Raw genomic sequence first — 18,596 nt, 5'->3', positions numbered from 1 at the left:
GCATGCCTCAGAGCAGGTGGTGGGGGAGGGGCCGGAGACAGCGCAGCCCTGGTCTCTCCCCTGCTCCCAGCACAGGTGATGGCAGGCTTCTGGAGCCCAGCACAGCTGTTAGTAGCCAGCTCTGGCATCAGCTCCATGCTGGCAGCAACTGCACGGGCACCTCAGGGCTGGGCTGGGAGCAGGAGAGAGACCGGGGCTGTGCTTCCTCAGGTCCCTCCCTCGCTGCCTGCTCTGATGTGCTGGTATACCGTTATGCCGGATCCTGGCATAGCTGTTTGGAGCCTCCCAGCTGCAGCTCGGAGGAGCTCCTGCCAGCCGGGATGCTGCAAGCCCTGCTGGGAGCAGTCCGGGCTCCGTCGCTGGCAGCAGCTACCCAGAGCTGGGGCTGGCCGTGGTGTGCCAAGCAAAATGGCCTTGCGTGCTGGGGGTTGCCGACCCCTAGTCTACCACAATGTTTCTATTTCTAACCAGAATGTTGTTATAGTGCTCCTCTTCATAGCACATCATGTAATGCATGAACAGCTGCATGCTGTGTTACAGGGTGGTCTCCCAGAGCCCAGCATTCCAGAGTGCTCCTCTCTCCACCGCCTCTGCAAAAGGGGGAACAAGGGCAGGCAGCAGGTCTTCCTCCCCTACTGCAAGGGGGAGTGGGGAGCGAAAGAACAGCTTCCCTTGCCCCCTGTATGTATGGATATGTCATGCTACATTTTTATATCACTACAAAGTTCCCCATACACCATAGTGCCAAAAAGGTAACAAGCACCCATGGCCATACAGAGATTTATGCCACAGTTTTAAAGCAACTCAGATTTCAATGAGGACTTTTGTCAGATGAGGTTCAATAATGAATTGTCATGTTTTAGAATACAGACTCTACAGCCTCTGCTGAAATTGCTCCCATTCAAGTGAAGAAGTTTTTGAGATTCTTCTGAATTCTTTTACAACTGGGTAATAGCAAACATAATTTAGGGACGCTTCAGGTCAAGTGAACTGTCTCCTGCCAAAATCCCCTTTCTTAGTCCACATTTTCTAAGGTGGTGCTATAATGCAGTGTATCCTTGTCTCTATTCTTAGTGCTAAGCAGTGCACAGCCTGGGTTCAGATACAACTGCTGTCAATGGAAAGTGTATGGAGGTAGTTTTGTACAGAACAAATAAACTTCACAAATGTAAGGAATAGGACAAAGTGGAAAGGAATGAAGACAATCTTTTCATAGTTCAAACAGTACAGAAACGTATGAATAGCTCTATTCTCTCTCACCAAAAGCAGTAACTGCTTAGTGGCTGTATTAGAAACATGAACAGCTGCTTTAACCCTCCTCAGGAAGGTTTCTGGAAAATCTTTCAATGACTTGATCAATCGGAATTCTGCCAACAATGTTTCAATGGCATTTCTACCCCTACCGGAAGCAGAGAGAGCTCCCAAAGCTGTTGGTATTTTCAGATCCTCTGCTGCAGCACAAGGCTCTTTGATGGCTCCAGTGGACTCCATTCCTTGTCAAGCATTACCTAGCAACTGCTCTGCCTCACAAACAAGCGCTACAATGGAGGCTGCTACCATTAGCTACTTGGTCTCCAAGTGCAGAGGACAGAAAAATCAGGAAAAATGGGGAGTGACTTGGCACTGTTTTCCCTCCCAGTAAACTGGGCCCTGTCCTGGGGAGATGTAAAGGGAGTAAGGTATAAAGAACAAGGATAAGGACACTGTGATTTAAGAGCACTTTATTGTTCTTTAAGGCTACTTTTAAAGTACAAAAAAAAAAGATGGCCTGCCAAACCTTTTTTTTTCCCCAGGTGAAACAAGGCCACAAAAGAACGGTATATTACAGATTTACAGACGTGGAGAGAATCTTTTAAACTTAACTGTAGAGAACGTGGCTCTGTGAAGAAACTTCACTATGTGTTATTACAGTGAGTTTAGTTGATTTTCCTTTTACCTCCCCCAACCCTTTGGCTTAGTTGTGTTTAATGTATTTGTTCTACTGGACAGAGCACATTAAATCTTTATTGCCCCCCAAATCCATTTACCTATCTCAGATAAGTAAATGCGACCTTGTAAAACAGCTATTACTGAAAATATTAACTTTAAAAACATTATCTTGTGTTTACAAAGAAACGTAGGAGTCACATTTTCCACAGAGTCCATCTAAGGAATTAGTATTTACTGTTATAATGCTCAGTAGCCTGTAGCAATAACAAACTAGTGGCTATTAATGCTAATGCAGTGTTCTCATAGAATAACTGTGTTCCTGCACTTTTACTGTATTACAGACAAATCTACAACAAAAAAAGATCAACTTTTTTCTCCAAACAAAAAAAAAGAATGATTACAATAAAGGAAAGGGGAAAATTAAATAGCTACATATCATTAACAAATTAATTGTTCCTCAAAAAATACCTACAAATTTCTCTGTACATTCTTTACGCACAGCGTAACGATGGTCTTAAAGTTACCTATATAAAAAAAGTGTTCTTTTAATAATCTTCCTACCAAGTGTAGGGTATTGAATGCCAAAGCAGATAAGTGTTGACTACCCAGTAAAATGGTAGTGAAATGTGTAAAACTGGGGGCCTTAGGGTTTTTTTTTTCTTTTTTTTGTTTAAAAAAAAAAAATTAATGGAAAAATTGAGCAGCCATATGAGTCCAAGCCAGTCCCCTGATCTCTTCTACCCTGTGCCTTTTTCAAATTAAATAGTTTAACATAAAAAAGGGGGGAAAAAAAGGAAAAAAAGCCACAATGGACCCAATACTGTAACACAGTCCATAATACATCACATGTAGTTCATTTTCCAACTAGTCATAACTTTCCACACTGAACCAGTCTTTTCAGGTAAACCCAGTATAAAAAAGATCTAGCTGTAACTGTACTGGGATGATGGAATGTATGGGGGGGAGAGTAGTTATATTTAACAAAAAAAGAAGAGAAGCTCTTTAGTATTAAACACAGCTGTGTTTTTATGCCTGCCTCTATTACCTAATTTCTAGTTAGTAGCTATTAATATAGCAAATGATAATAAATGCGATAATACCTGTATAACATTTTCTAATGGAGGAATGTATGCTGCCTTGGCATAGGTTTGAGTAAGCTTAAAACATTAAAGATCATATTTCACAAACTATAACAATCTGTTGTCCAGCGAAGATATTTAAAGTTAACAGTTTCCATAGCTAGTTATCATTGGATTACACAGACCTAAGTTTGAGAAAGCAACTTCGTGTTAAGCAGACAATGCTGCAAACATTAATAATTACTCAGTCATGCGCAAAGCTGTAGCATCCTGTACCACACATCATATATTTCTAAACTGCTTCATTTGAGGCCTGTCCTGAGGCTGTCCTCTTTTTGCTGGCTGCTACTAAAGTGAATATCAAATACAAATATCATAGAGTACAACTGTACCAGCAGTAAGTATATCTAGGACTGTTACTGACAAAAATAAACTAATTCTGAAGAAAAGCTAATAAGTATTATGGTTCTTACTGTCTATACATTAATAGATACCAGCTATTTTTTTTGTAAAACATGCATCTTTAAGCACTATTGAACCCTCCAACCTCAACTCTATTCTAACAAACTGCAGTGTTTAGGAAACAGTTAAATGCCCGTGTTTTGTAAATTATGCAGTCCAGTTGCAAGCACTAAACACCTGAAGTCTAAAGAGAGAAAGACCTATAACCTGTATGAGACTTCCCCTTCTAAAGCTGTTTTGCTTTAAGAAAATAATCAAGCAGATAAAAATGTCATCCTTAAACCTTTTTTTCAGCAGTTTGCCCTCAGAATATTAACGTCTTGCATAAAGTTGCCATGCAACTTTAGTCCTCCTCCAATAGTGCAAATCATACATGACAGTTCTTTTCAAGTATATACATACAAAAGTACTTCACAGAAAGAAAGAAAAAGGCAATGAAAGCAAACCAGACAAATTCTAGTCTCAAGAAGCTAACAAAAGCAAAAACATCTGAGTCAAACAACTATGTGTAATGGCTTTTCTGTGGATTAGCGTGCATATATTTTAAAAGGGCAGCAGATTTTCATCAGAGGTTTCTTTGGTAACCGAGGCAGGGAAAAAGGATGCACTACATCAGACAAATCTTTATGAAATAGTTCCTGCTATCGCCTTTAGGGCACCCTTGACAAATACCAAGTCAGTACACAAAAATGTGTTGAAAACTAATCTCTCCTTCCCCAACACTATTCGTTAAGCACTGTTCAAAGCTCAGTCAAACCATGCAAATTCACAAACATGACGGTCCTCCCTTCATGAGACTACAGAGGGTGAGTGATTGTGATTGATCATGTGGGAAGAAGGGGAAGATTGGCCCCGCCTTGAAGCAGACTCAGGACTGCTAGACACTCCATCCTTTGCAGCTTTAATTTGAAGCCATGTATCCCCAAGTGCTTTGGCAAAGTGGTCATCAACCGATCCTGTGATGGAGACAGAGTTTGCCACTGGCTCAGGCTCTTTGTAATTCTTGCCAAGGCTTCTGCGGAAATGCTCTTCCACCACTGGATCACAGGCAGTGGTAGCTAGAGGAGGAGAACAGGTAGGAAAAATCAGTTATTTCAATGCAGACTCCAGGTGCTACAGGCTTCAGGGTCCTCTTTTCTTCAGTTACCCTACAGCTGATCTGGATCTGTTTGTTTTTTTCTCCTGGGTTTTTCACATTGTTTTGTTCTAGAAAAGGGGAGGCTGTGAATACCCATAAATGAGAGAACATCAGTTGTTAGTAACCACTGCAACAGAGGCAGGTCAAAGTTGAAAATAATTCTCTCTTATTATGTTGCAAAGTGTTTGCTGTTTCAAAGTTTATGCAAATGACATGCTAAGGTGTTTTATCATCCTAAAAATCTGCCAGTTTCCCATTCCATGTCATTATACCCTGCTGAGTCCCTGCTTGCTACTGAAAGGATTCACTATGTTCTTTTCAAGCAAATGGTATGCCAAGTACAGATACACCCCAAAGAAACGAAGAGAAAACATTTTCTGGAAGTGTTTAACATTAATCTGGCAGCCATTCCAATGAAAAAGACTTTTTCAGAGGATTCTGCATTTTGCTAGAAGCCAGGATTGGAAGCAAACTGCTATTCCTTCTTATAGTTGTTGGTCCACACTGCTTAGTCAGATTGACAGATGCTTGTAATGAAATACTAATGACAGTATTTATATTGGGTATAATATTCAAAAGTGATTTGGACTTCTGAATCTTGTTTTCAGCATACACTATGCATATTGATACAAAATCTAAGTGTCAGTGAAGGGGTGCAGTGGAATAATTTCTTTGTTTAAAGAGAAATAATTATATTCCTGTTGCAGACTGCAGGATTTGCCACTGCTAAAACTGGCTGGCATCCAAACAAAGAAGGTTACACCACATTGATACAACCTCTGTGTAAAGACATGGCCTAAGGAACCCAAATCCTTTCCATGAGACTTAGGTAATTTTGAAAGTGTTGCTCGTGCGTACAGGCTGTAAGAGGGAATGGAAAGATTGTGCTCTGGACAGTGATGTGATGGGGAGCAGGCTTGCACCACTGGGAAAGAAAGTATCAAGTTTTCAATAAAACATTGTAATGGGAATTAAAGTTAAAACCTGTACTGGAGGAAAGCTCCAGCACATCTGCAAAGCAGGAGTATAGCAACCACTCTCCACTTAGTTTGACAGAGCAGCCAATCAGAGAACTTGGAGGGGAACCTGCTTTCTTGTGGACTCCAAGGCCTCCGAACATGGCAGAAGCCTAAATATTCTGTGGTGCATTATGTAATGGACTTGGAAAGACAGCACAGCTCAGAGTAGGCTGAGGGCAAAGATGACTGCAATGAAGGCATGTGGCTTTATAAACAGAACCCTATCCTGGAAAGCATTCAGCATGTGAGAGGAAGTGGTAGAAGGAGTTCGGGATTTTATGGTGCCGGGTTTGCTATTGTTTCAATTGAAAACACACATCAATACCTACTTATTGTTCTCTTTGATCATTAAAAAAAAATTAAAACACCAGAAAAAAGTGCTTCCACTCCATTGCTGCTTTTTGATAAATACGTAAAAATAGAACCTTCCTAGTTAAGCAATGACAAGAGACACAAATAAGAACTGTAATGGGACTCAGTGCTTGCACAAAGGTCTGTCTATGTAGATTTAATTACAAAATGTGATTAGTTTTTGCTGTTTGTCATGCATTACTTAGATCTGCTAAACACAGCTAAAGAATGAGCTGAATTTTGTTCCATCCTTAAGAGATGCACAACTTTCCTCCAAGTTCCAATCAGAAGGCAGGGAAAAGTGGCACCACAGGCCACATCCAGATGTGCAGGGGCATGCACCTACAGAGATACAAATAGTAGAGGTGCAACTTTGTGCCACTACTTTGTCTCTCAGCGCAAACCCCTGCACGTGTACTTTGTTGCGGGACACTGTCTCTCGCTTTGGGTAAACTGCCCTTGTCCAGCTCCTCGTAGCTCCAAGTGTGCTGGAGCAGCCAGGGCACAAATGGAGGAGAGGAGATGTTCTGGCTGGCAGCCAGAGTGTCTCTTTGGAGGACCAAGCCTCTGCTTGTTCCACTGCATGGTATTGTAGCATGCACTGTGCCACTTTTTTTTTTTGGTGGGCTTTCTTTTTTTTGGTTTGTCTTTGTTTTTTTGCTACAAGGAAACCCCGCAGCATTTGTTTTGATTTGAGAGAGGCATGTTTTTATAGGCATCTGATTTTTTCTGAACAAGTTAGTCTGTAACATGTTACCCTAACCTACCTCCTTGCCTGATTTCATACTAACTCAAATAACTACTGAAATTCTAGTCCGGCATGTTTCTGCACCACTGCAAAGACTCTTAGGCTTGCCTGGCAGCCCAGGATAAGTCTGCTCTGCTGACCATTAGAAGAAATGTTATTTTCATTTTGATAAAGTAATCAAAAGCAAATAGAGCCCAATAATTTTGTGCGAAAAATGATCACAATAAAAGTTTTACTCTTATTATATTTAAGGTGGAAATGCCAATTCATTACATAAGCTCTAAGACAATAGCAAGATCCAGCAACAGGACAAACCATACCTTTTTTTCAATAAAAATGACAGTTTTTAACGGTCTTTGGAAAATCTAGCTATAAATCCATGCAAGCCCAAAGCCTTGGAAAGGAAACAGTGTAGAAGCATAACTTACTGCTAGATGGTCTTCTATAACTTGTTGGCACAGCTGAACCACAGCCACTGTGGGCAATGGGGCAGTGTGAGAGATTACAGTTACGGTTGTTTGCAGAGGCACATGTAATTACAGATGGACGGTTCTGTGAGGATAAAGAACACAACTGTCTTTCAACAGGGTCACTGAAACAAACACCAGCAGTTGTTCATCACACAATCACTTGAACAGCATATGTGAATTGAAATAACTTTAACCAGGTTCTCTATCAGCTGCAAGCAAATGCACTCACTGCATTACATACAAGATAAAAAAAGCAATTCACAGTGCCAGTAATCCCCAGTCTCATTCAGTGCAGTATATTAAACTGCAAGCAGACAAATCCCACTCTGTACTTTGCACTGACAGCTTAAAATAAAAATGCAGGTACAGTTTTTTTTGTTTTTTTTTTTTATAGAACTTGAAAACTGGTAATGAAATTGGGTCCCCTGCACCTTTGATAAAAATAATTATATAAAAATGACTGCTCTATGGAATGACCTAGCAACCTTTACAGCAGGTTTACTCATTTTAACCACCTTACAGCATGGTTATACCAGCTATCACCCATTTTAAGACTCAAAGTATTCTCTTTCCAGACTGCTCCTTGATATGCATAATAAACATAGTAAGTCTTGGTTTTATAAGCACCATTTTCATTTTAGTGCATTATGGATTTTCAGTTCTGCGCACACAAACCCCAAATGAATAAAGCATGCCTTGACTAGTTATCATAAACTTAAAGTGTGCCTATAAAATTACTTCCCCAGCCTAATGAATTCTCAGCTCGGTGTTGTGGCCACCAAACCACACTCTCCATATTGATATGAAATATGAAAGGTAACAAAAAACAAAACAAAACCCTGAGCAATATTGGAGCCATTCTTCCATTTCCTACAAATACAAGTGATCTTTTCCAAACTACTCCATCACTAGGTACCTTAATTAAACTTTCCATTATAGATTTTAAACAGGTACATTCTAAGGTAGTATAACTTTTTCCACTTAATACTCAGATGACAAATCGGAACTTGTATAAAAGTACTGATCCTGGTTTCTGCCTTAATGAAACCCATATACTTGAACAAAAGTATTTAAAAACTTTTCATATATTTTACAATGAGAAAATCTCATCTTGTCATAGATGAATAAAATGAACACTGAGAATCTGAAACATTAACACAAGACCCCAGAGTTAGCCAAACATCTGTGAAGTTTTCACAGTGAACTGCAAAGAGTACTCCATCTATCCTCAACACAAAGTCAATGGAACAGAGAAATACAAAGGGGAAGGGAAGGGCTTGAATTGTTCAGCATTAGCTCTGCCTACGCAAACTGAACAGAGATTTTGTTTCTTTACAAGATTAAAGCTGTTAAGTCAAGTGTCAGCTACATAAAGCAAAATAAGTAGGATAGGATTCTTTGCATTATTTTTCTAGATATGATAGGCAACAATACCGTTTGAATTTTACTATGGTGGTAACAAAGTCAAATGTACTTAAGTTAAAGTAAACAAAATGGAAAAATGCTCCAATTACTTGATTACTTTGCATCCAGGCACAGGAGTAAGAAATTTAATTTTACAGACATTTTACATGGCTAGATGAATACAGGCATTCGACTTACAACATTTTGAGTTGCAATGTTTTCCACTTACAACGTTTATAAATTGACACCCTATTTCAACTTTATGACGTCAGTTTCAACTTTACAACACTTGATCCGATGCAACGCCACACCAGCAAAAAAGTTCGCTGCATTGCTCATCTCCCTGGAGAACATCTGTTCAAACTTCCTTGGACACTTTCTTTAAGAAAGCAGACAAGACTCCAGAAAAAACTGCAGCCAAAACTTCCAAGACGATTCCAGCCAAGAACCCTTCAAAAAGTCCAACCAAGAGCCCTTCAAAAAGTCCAGCAAAGTCACCTCAAAGAAGTCCTTCCATAGCAATATGATTGCTATTTACAATATTAGTACATTAATTAATTATTAATTAATTAATTAATAATACATTAATGTAGCTATATTACTCATCTATAATTGATCGAGTACAAAATTCTGGGGTATTTTGGTGAAAATAGGGTATCGGGCCTTGGTTCAGGAACCCCACATTTATAACATTGTTTCTTATTAGAAAAATTGGTTCTAAATTGCAATGTTTTGACTTAAGATGCAGTTTTCAGGAACCAATTGTGTCGTAAGTCCAAGGACTGCCTGCACACTATTGGCTTTACCTGGCTCCAGGTGTGTTTCTCCAAAAATATTTATTTTATACATATACACACACTTATCTATGGCTACTCAGGCATACGACAGAAGGGTGAATTTCCTTTTTGTATCATTTTTTGGACTTCACAAGAATGTCTGTTAACATTAGTAGGATTGGAATGTTTTTGTCAGCGTGGTCCAGGAAATGTGCAAGGATTTTTTGGTGATATCCTCTACTGAACCAAATGTATAGTTGGGAATGATAGTAGACAAGCTTTTGGACATAAAGTACCCTCCTCAGGTCTGCATTAACCCTGTCTAGGCTTTTTCCACATTGTGCAAATACAGGAGAGGCTACAAAGAATTTAGTCACAGTGACTATAATTGCTGAATCACCAGTGCACTAGTCCAAACACAGTGTTTTTTCCTACAACTCTTTTGAAACAGCAGCAGATACACTTTATGTAGAATATTAAGACAGGTTTCAACATAAAGTACAATCACTTTAGAGCTTCCAGTTTTCCATACACATTATTAGTCCTACTTGATTTCTGTACTATTATCTCAGCAAGGTCTCACTTCACCATCTTATTTCCTCAAGAAACTAAACTGCAACGCAGCTCAATACGTCAAAGTTAACCAAAAAAAAAGAAGAAAAATCTGGCTAAGGTCAGCAGAGTCCAGTATGACCATTTTCCAAAAAAAGCCCAGCAGCGTGGCAAGCTGAGAAACAGCAGCGGTACTATTAAAGAGTACGTATGTCATCAAATGGACGGCTGTCCCTTCCTCTTCCTGTCATCACTGAAAAAAACTGTTGAGAGGCAGAAAAGAACTGTTGTGTACAGAACAAAAGCAAGATAGCAGCAATCTGAGGATAAATTGGTCATTTCTACTCAGACAAAAACGTTAAAAGAATAGCCTTGGTTGGACATATACACAAGACCTGTAGGCAAAGGATTGTACTGCTGAACCTTAAAAGAGGTTGAGGGAAAAAACAATATTCTAGTTTTTGCAATACTTTGCAAGCTATATTGGGAAAACCCTTGTAAATTATGACAAGTGGAAATTTTCCCATATCTGAAAGATGCCTCCACCTCTTTGCAGTCAACCATGGTAAGGGTGTATGCATCTCAGCTGAACTTCCCACACTGCAGCTTGCTGCAACCTCTAGTATGTTACTGCCCAAACAAAACCCCTGACTTTTCATCCTCTTCAGTTCTAAAGGAACAGAATGTTTGATAGCTATAGAATCCTGGAGGATTATTTAGCATGCACTACAAACCACCTTTCTGCGCAACTGTAGGGATTGTTTAAATGAAGTGGACACTGCACACCACATGGGGGAAAAGTCCCACTACAACACCATACCAGCAGGACTGTACCATTGCTTAAGATCCTGCCTTATGCTAGCTCCTTTATTTGGATCAGAAAGTGAAGCTATTATAGAGAAAGAAGACCCCTTCAGTACTGTTTGGTACCGCTTTATAAAAGAAACAATGATAGAACATACTCCCTCTTCAGCAGCAGGGTGAGAGATATTCAAAAGGTAAAAAAGTATGGCTAACTGTCCTTGTACCTGTGAGATGTTACCAGCTGCTATCTACTGGAGCCCTGCTAAACTGCAGCTGGGGCAAAGTGAACCAGGTGTTTCAGCAGCCTTGCATTTCTACTTTAAACATGCACATTAACTAGCTGATCAAAACATAAAATAGATGGGTTATTAAGGTATGAGTTTAAGAGGACTTGTACTTCAAACAAGCTGGCCAATTTTCCACATGAAATGCACTGAAATGTGATAGCTCCGTATCTTTAAAAAACTGTGAAACTAAATAAATAATAGGTTTTGCCTGAATAATGTTTTCGCCTACCTATTGTCATTCACCACATATTCTGTTTATGTCTGGGAAGTCATCAGTGTGTGTACAGCAAGGCTTCCTACAAGCACTAGAGTCTCTTGTCAATCTAGAAGCCAAGTACCTGCTGCCGTTCCAGAGAAGTCAGCGTGGGCGTGATGCTGACTGTTCGGGTTGCATCCATGCTGTTTTTGGTCAGTGCTAGAGGTTGATCCATGGTCAGGCTTGGGATTGAGGCATACATGTGATTAGCATGAAGGCTCATTGTTGGCGCAGCAGCCCGTTCTATTGGGCTGCGACTCCTTTCTCTGTGCTCCTTCCGATAATCCCCATTGGCAGTCTTGTTTCTATTAAGTTAAAAAGAAAAAAAGGGCAGACAGTTATTTTACCACCAGGTGACAAAACTCTGAAGAAGGGCCTCGCTGTCCTATAACAATGGAAATAGGATTTACAAGGTAGAGGCCTTCGGAAAAACACTAGGGAATATGGCATGCTCCTTAGTTCTGAGAGAAAAGGTATGGAAAGATCAACAATGTATTATTCCCCGTCTGTCCAACCATTTCACTCCAAACACATGCTTTTATACGCAAGTGATTTATGCTTCCAAACGGTCAGCTAACATCCTGTCTCATTTTTCACTAGAATTTTTTTAGATATTCATCTAAAGGCATTAAGCGTTGAATCATCCTGTCCTGACCATGCTTTGTTAAGGGCAGAAATGTCCCAATTTAGAGTACCGAAAAGCTTATTCTGCCCTAGTAATAGTAGTGCTTTTTTCTAAACTGTGCTAGTCTTAGAAGAATGTGTTCAGACTAAAAGACACCCAGTGACACTAGTAAAAATCAGTAGTAATCTACCAAAGGAAAAAAGCTTACATGAAACAAATGAAACAATAGAATGCACTGTGGGGGGTTTTTGATCTCAAATACACGCACTTTCTTTCACCCCCAGATGAATTTCCCTTCAAAGATGAATTTCAGTCTGACGAACAGTAAACCTGAATAGATGCACTCACCATTTCTTTTGCTGTTAAAATGATATTGCTTTTTTTCTCCTTTTAAACTATATTTAAGAGAGCTATATCAGATTTTTTCACAGGCCAAGTAAACACAGTCAAAACCTTCAAGAGATGGGACAAATAATTGTACTCATTTTAAATTGCTAAATGCAATAGGTTATAACCACAGATATGTCCAAACATTTATTTGACTGGCAATCTTGAAAATCCCAGTATTGTTTAAGTAGTATCAAGCCCTGGTATGACAATGTGGTACCGGTGTGTCATGCTTAGTTCATCTTGTGTGTCAAGAATGAAAGAGATGCATGGCTTTGTGAAAAGGCAGCAAAAGGCAGCATGAGAATATCTTAAGAGTAAGAGCAGAACACAGAGAATGAGGCTGCCAAATACTCAGTATGGATAACCCTTAAGGAAATCCATTTAAATAGTTTTCCCGCCCTTAACTCACTCCATCATGATACAGGACCGACTTTATAATGATGCTGGTGTGAAGAGAGAACAACTTCTATAATGTTAAAATTATTTAAAAAAAAATAAGATGTAGACAATATTATTCAACATTTAAATTGCCACTCAGTAAAGATGTCACTGCACATTTGAGACAGGCAGCATATCACTGTAATAAATAAATACAGTGTGGTACAGCTCACATGGAAAGGAAAACAACAACTGGAAAATACAGAGTTATTGTATTGTATTGCAAAACATCCAGGGGGTGGGAGATGCTACACAACTGATGTAGATCAAGTGAGGGAACACCTTGAGAGGCTCGACATCCATAAGTCCACAGGCCTGGACAGAATGCACCCAAGAGTCCTGTAGCAGCTAGCAGACATCATAGCACGGCCTATGACTAAGATATTTGAAAACTCCTGGTGCTCAGGAGAGGTACCAGGGGACTGGAAAAGAGCCAGCATGGTCCCAATCTTTAAGAAAGGAAGGAAAAAAGGAAGATCCAGGAAGTTACAGGCCAATCAGTCTGATATCCATCCCCCTGGAAAGATCCTGCAGAAAATTAGCAAAAGTTCCATCAGCAACAGGCTAACGGAAGGCAAGATGGGCAGACCAAAACCTAGAAGTGCAGGATGCTCCACCTTGGGAGGAAAAACCAGCATCATACTTACAGGCTCGGCAGTGCTATGCTTGCTAAAATCACGACTGAAAGAGACATGGGGGTCTTGCTTGACCACAAAATGAATATGAGCCACCAATGCAATGCTGTGGCTGGCAAAGCAAACCCAATTCTGGCATGCATCCACCAATGTATTTCAAGCAAAACCAGGGATGTCATCCTCCCACTCTACTTGGCTTCAGTGAGGCCACAGCTGGAGTACTGCATCCAGTTTTGGGCCCCGCACTTCAGGAGGGACGTGGATAAACTTGAGAGAGTTCAAAGGACAGCCACTCACACATCAAAGGCCAAAAGAGTAAGCCTTATGAGGAGAGGCTGAGGGACATGGGACTCTTCAGCCTGGCTCGGGGGGACTTGGTGGCAACCTATAAGTATATAAGGGGGGTGCACCAGGATCTGGGAGAACAGTTGCTCACCAGGGCTCCCCAAGGGATAACAAGGTCTAATGGCCACAAACTTCTGGAAGGCCGATTTAGACTAGACATAAGGAAAAACTTCTTTACAGTCTGAGTGTCAAAGATGGTGCAAGCTCCTACTCTGGACTCTTTCAAAAGGCATTTGGATGCTTATCTTGCTGGGATCATTTGACCCCAGCAGACTTCCTGCCTATGGCAGGGGAGCTGGACTCGATGATCTTGTGAGGTCCCTTCGAGCCCCTAATGTCTACAAAATGTATGAAAACTATATACAGGCTTGGTAGGATTCGATTTTTATCAGTAAATGTCACAAAATAGTGAGTTCACCTCACAGTCACAGATTGACCAAAAATATTTGTATCGTTAATGATCAAAATTTATAGCAAAGGGACATAAGAAAACGTGATGGCTGATGGACTGTGATGACAAGGGGAGCCCATCCTACAGAACCAAGCTGACTGCAGTTTGGACTGCAACTCCCAGAAACCCTAGAGGACTGGGAACAAAACAAGAGAAGTGACGAAGTATACAAGAGCGGAGTGAGCGGAGCCAGAACTGATGACAGCTCTGCTGCTCAGAGTTTGTTACTTCTGCTGCGGCAGACAGTTAAACTGGACTATAACAACAGTATACTGTCATTAATAAATTCTCAGAGGAAATTTAAACTGGAGATCAGAGGAACTACTTACAGAAAATGCTAGCGAACTAAAAATGTAAAGTTTAAAGATAACTCATATGTTTCAGTTAAGTGACCTGCTATGCTAAAAATATAGATAAAGAAATAAGTCACTTTCAAGTAATTTTTAATAATATATTTTAATTTGGATATGGCTATTTCATAACTTGACATGGTCTTCTCTATATTATTTAGACTCCAAACTACACATGCATTTATACTCATGTACTCTACCACCACCACCTTTTTTGTTCATACATGTATGCTCCTTCCTAATTTTAATACATTTAAAATATACACATGGTGGGGGGGGGGAGGAGAGGAGGAAGAGAGAGGGAAAGAAAGAGATCAAAAGTATAATAAGGACAGTAGAACCATAGGCATAATGTGATAAGAAATTAAAATATTTTCTAAACTGTCTGTTCTGTATCTAGACTGAACACACACATTTATGAAGCAAGGTGTTATTTTTAGTGTCTAGTTTTGTTGAAAAGCCATTATACATTTTCCACACGAGAATGAGATTTCTGATGAGAAGACCATTCTTTTCTCTACCCAAGCTGCATGTGGATATAGTATTGTGGCGACCCAGTTGTGGCTCTATGAATCAGAGCCACTTAAGCCTTCATACATGTTAGGGTTGCAGGGACTTGGAATATACACCATTCAGGTCCCTCACATAAGCAGAGGATCAGGCATTGCAGAGCTCTAGTGCACAAAAGGCTCCAATCCTCCACTCTTAGCATTCCCCACGCGCTGGGAGATGGCACTTTCTTTGCACAAACCAAATGTACTGTTGGCATCTGTAACTTTAGACTTCTAGATTGAAATGTTATGAGGGTGGCCCAGTGCAGAAGCACAAGTGTGTAAGAATACATTTTCCAGTGTGTCCAGTGCTATTTTGCATTGTAAATTATGTTAGAAAAATATTTATAAAGAAAAACACAAGAATTCACTCTTTCCTTAAATAATTTGAGTACCAGTTGTGAAATCCAAGCACGCTAAAAGATTTAGGGCTCCTTCTGTCTGCCAGGATCACTTTGTAGCATGTAGTCAGCTTAGTGTGTAATACCAGCACTCAGAAAAATATAGTTTTGGATTGCATTGGACTGAGCCAATAACAAATATGAATGTGTGACTTTATGGAAGCACAGCAGTTTCTATATTTAAAATTACAATAACCTACTCTTACAATACAGTACTGAACATATTTATTCCATGCACAAACTGTTATCCTCTGTTGTTTCTTTAAGCATGAACACTGAAGTCTAAATGTATGGACTTTTGGGTTCAAAAAGTAACTGTAGTGAGTTAACCAGAACAATGGACATGAAATAAATTAAATCACTCTGTAGAAAACAGATTAGGTCTATACAGAAATTGAGTTAAACTCTGTATACCTCATTCAAAATGAGTCATTATCTAGTGTACAGTAGTAACACTGAAGTTAACACTGTAACACAGCAAAACTAACATAGCGAGCAAAACAGGCAGAATTTGTCTCAATAATGCTTTCAAATGTAAGGAAACTAATGATAAATAGTTATCATTTATCTATATCATTTATGTTATATAGGTGGCTCATCCTTTCTGTTGCACTACAATGCTTCTTATAACTACATATTAGAAAGGCAATATGTAGGTAATATGGCCACAATTTAGACCTCTATAGTATTCTACATTGTAAAGTGCTGGGACTTCAAGGAGGTAAAACCAAATTCTTTCTGTTGATGAAAATTTAATATTTCATTGGCTTAACCTTTTTCTTCCTACATTATTGTTCTTTTTAACAGAAATAAGTCCTAACTTAGTAACCAATATCTCTTTTTAACACAAGGAGCTGTTTTTGCTGTGAAAACAAACAGATTAACAGTTCTACTCCATAGCTGTGATTTCAATGCCAGAAGTTTGCATTTATTGACAAGACAGACAAAGCTGGACCAGATATGAGAAACATGGAAAAGCACCCAGTTTTTTTCTAAATATCTGCATCAAATACACATTATGTTCAGGATACCAAAAATTCATACCATAAGTCTTCATCTATCTGCATTAAAGCAAATATGTTTAATTCATGTAACTTTCTGTCTATATATTTACATACCATTTTATACCTGTATAAGACACTGATGATATTATGATTCCAACAGAAAAATCAGGCAAGAGATAGTTGGCCCTTGGCTGGCAGCATGAAAGGAATGATGTGCCACTTTAGTGTTCTCAGTTTGAGACAAGTGGAGTAAAATGAATGAAGCATTAAGTTCCCTCCATATGATTGACACCAGCGGTGCTCAACCTTTTTCCCCAGCAGGCCAGACAGGCAGTGGTCCATCTGTAGGTGGGCCAGATCCTGCTGGTGGTTCTGATCTGGCACCAGGGCAAGTGCAGTGGGTACTACCTGGCCAAACAGAGTGGGGTAGGAGGCAACCCAGCTGCAGTCTGGCCCTGGAAAGGAAGGGGATGTGGCCTGGCCTTGCAGGAAAAATGGAACATGGATTGGCCCAAGGCACAGGGAGAGGAGGGAGCACGGCTCAGCCCCAACCTAGCCTTGTGGAAGGATGGGACATGGCCTAGCTCCACAGAGGAAAGGGTGTGTAGCTTGGCTCGGTAAGAGGAAAGGGCCTCCCCACAAACCAGCCCTGTGGGGTGGGGAAGAAGGAGCATGGTCCAGCCCCAAACTAGTCCTTCAGGAAGAGAGGGCTTGGCCCATCTCCATGGAGAAAAGGAGCGTGGCTTGCCCCATACAGGAAGGTGTGTAACCCACCCCCAACATGGCCCGAAACAAAACGGTGTGCAACCCACCCCCAAAATGGCCCTGGCCCCAAGCCAGCCCTGCAGTAGGAAGAGGTATGACCCCACCCCCATCCCCACACCTGGACAGGGTCCTACTACGACTACCCTGGGTACCAGATTAGGACCACCACCAGACTGGCTCCACAGAGGAGAAGGGGCATGGCCTGCCTCCAAACCAGCCCAGCAGGGGAGGGGGGGAGGCAGGGTTTGGCCCCAAACTGGGCCTGTGAGGAGAGGGGGCTTGGCACAGCTCTGCAGGGAAAGGCACTGTGGCTTGGCCCCATGGGGGAAGGGGCACCATCTGACCCCACAACCAGCCTACAGGAGGGAGGAGGAGGCAGTGTGTGGCCCAACTCTGATCCAGGTATTAGGGAGGGGGCATGGCCCACCTGTGACTGGCAGTGGGGTCTTGTGGTTTGGGAATCTGTCAGGGGGAGGATGACTGTATTAATGGCCACTGTTCCCCCACCAACAAATTTCCCACCCCGTGGGAAGCCTCATAGGCCAGATGCAATTGGCTGCATTTGGCCTGCAGGCTGAAGGTTGAGCACCCGATTTACATGGCTAGACCCCTGTAAACTTTGGAGCTTGGTGACAGCCACAGAGAAAGTGGTAAAATGGCAGGATCTGCTCTGTGTAACTGGCAAATCCACTGAATCTACAGAAGTTATATGCTGAACCTTGAAGCATCGATACCTGCTCTGCTCCTCCTAGCCAGACAGTCATTCAGGCACCGATACACATGCATGATGCCTGCTCCGACGTTCTAAAAGTGAACTGTTAGAATGTCAGAGCCGGTGCTGGGCACATGTACAGGTGCTCTAAATGACGACTGAGCAGACTCGATTAATCGAATCTGGATTTGATTTAAATCATGTTCATTTAAATCCCTGGTCAGGAAGCCTTAATTTAGTCACTGTTTTTTTACAAGTGCATTTTTCTTGTTTTATCTCCTTTGCTTATTTAACTTCTTGACGTTTTGTACTTTTAGAAAAAGGTAAGGATACACAAACTTGCAGAGAGACAAGAAGGCTGATGGGTAGGTAATCAGGTCTGTAACATCTCATCTCCATATACTGCTGTTAATAAATAAGATGTTATCTATGGAGAGAGAAATCCACAGATTGAGAATTGAAACTAAGCATCACAGAGATGGTTAATGGGACCTTCTAGACTGAGTACTGAGTCTCATTGGGTACAGAAGTTTTCTTTAATCTTTACTAATCTATAGAGGAGCTTCTGGGAACCCCCTAAAGATTGGGCTCCTAATATAGTCCATGGCCTGTTGTGACATATTTATAAAACTTTTCTAAAAGGTTACATGAATA

At 40.7% G+C, this 18,596-nt stretch overlaps 1 protein-coding gene across 4 annotated transcripts in view; it reads right to left on the bottom strand.

Annotated features, from left to right (window-relative positions):
• Window positions 1-1,704: 1,704 nt before the first annotated feature.
• Window positions 1,705-18,596, bottom strand: part of VGLL4 (vestigial like family member 4) — a 122,904-nt gene continuing 106,012 nt past the window's right edge. For all 4 annotated transcript variants that reach the window (XM_019537031.1, XM_019537030.1, XM_019537029.1 and 1 more), the window contains 3 exons: window positions 11,358-11,580; window positions 7,155-7,278; window positions 1,705-4,528 (listed from right to left, as the gene is read on the bottom strand). In XM_019537031.1, the coding sequence (XP_019392576.1) occupies window positions 4,260-4,528; window positions 7,155-7,278; window positions 11,358-11,580 (616 nt within the window). In that variant the 3' untranslated portion in view covers window positions 1,705-4,259. The remainder of the gene's footprint in view (window positions 4,529-7,154; window positions 7,279-11,357; window positions 11,581-18,596) is intronic.

This window comes from Crocodylus porosus, unplaced genomic scaffold (assembly GCF_001723895.1).
Source record: "Crocodylus porosus isolate Cpor-Errol unplaced genomic scaffold, CroPor_comp1, whole genome shotgun sequence".
Lineage (NCBI taxonomy): Eukaryota > Metazoa > Chordata > Crocodylia > Crocodylidae > Crocodylus > Crocodylus porosus.
The sequence above is the reverse complement of the archived record's forward strand: the minus strand, read 5'-3'. Positions and strand labels throughout refer to the sequence as shown.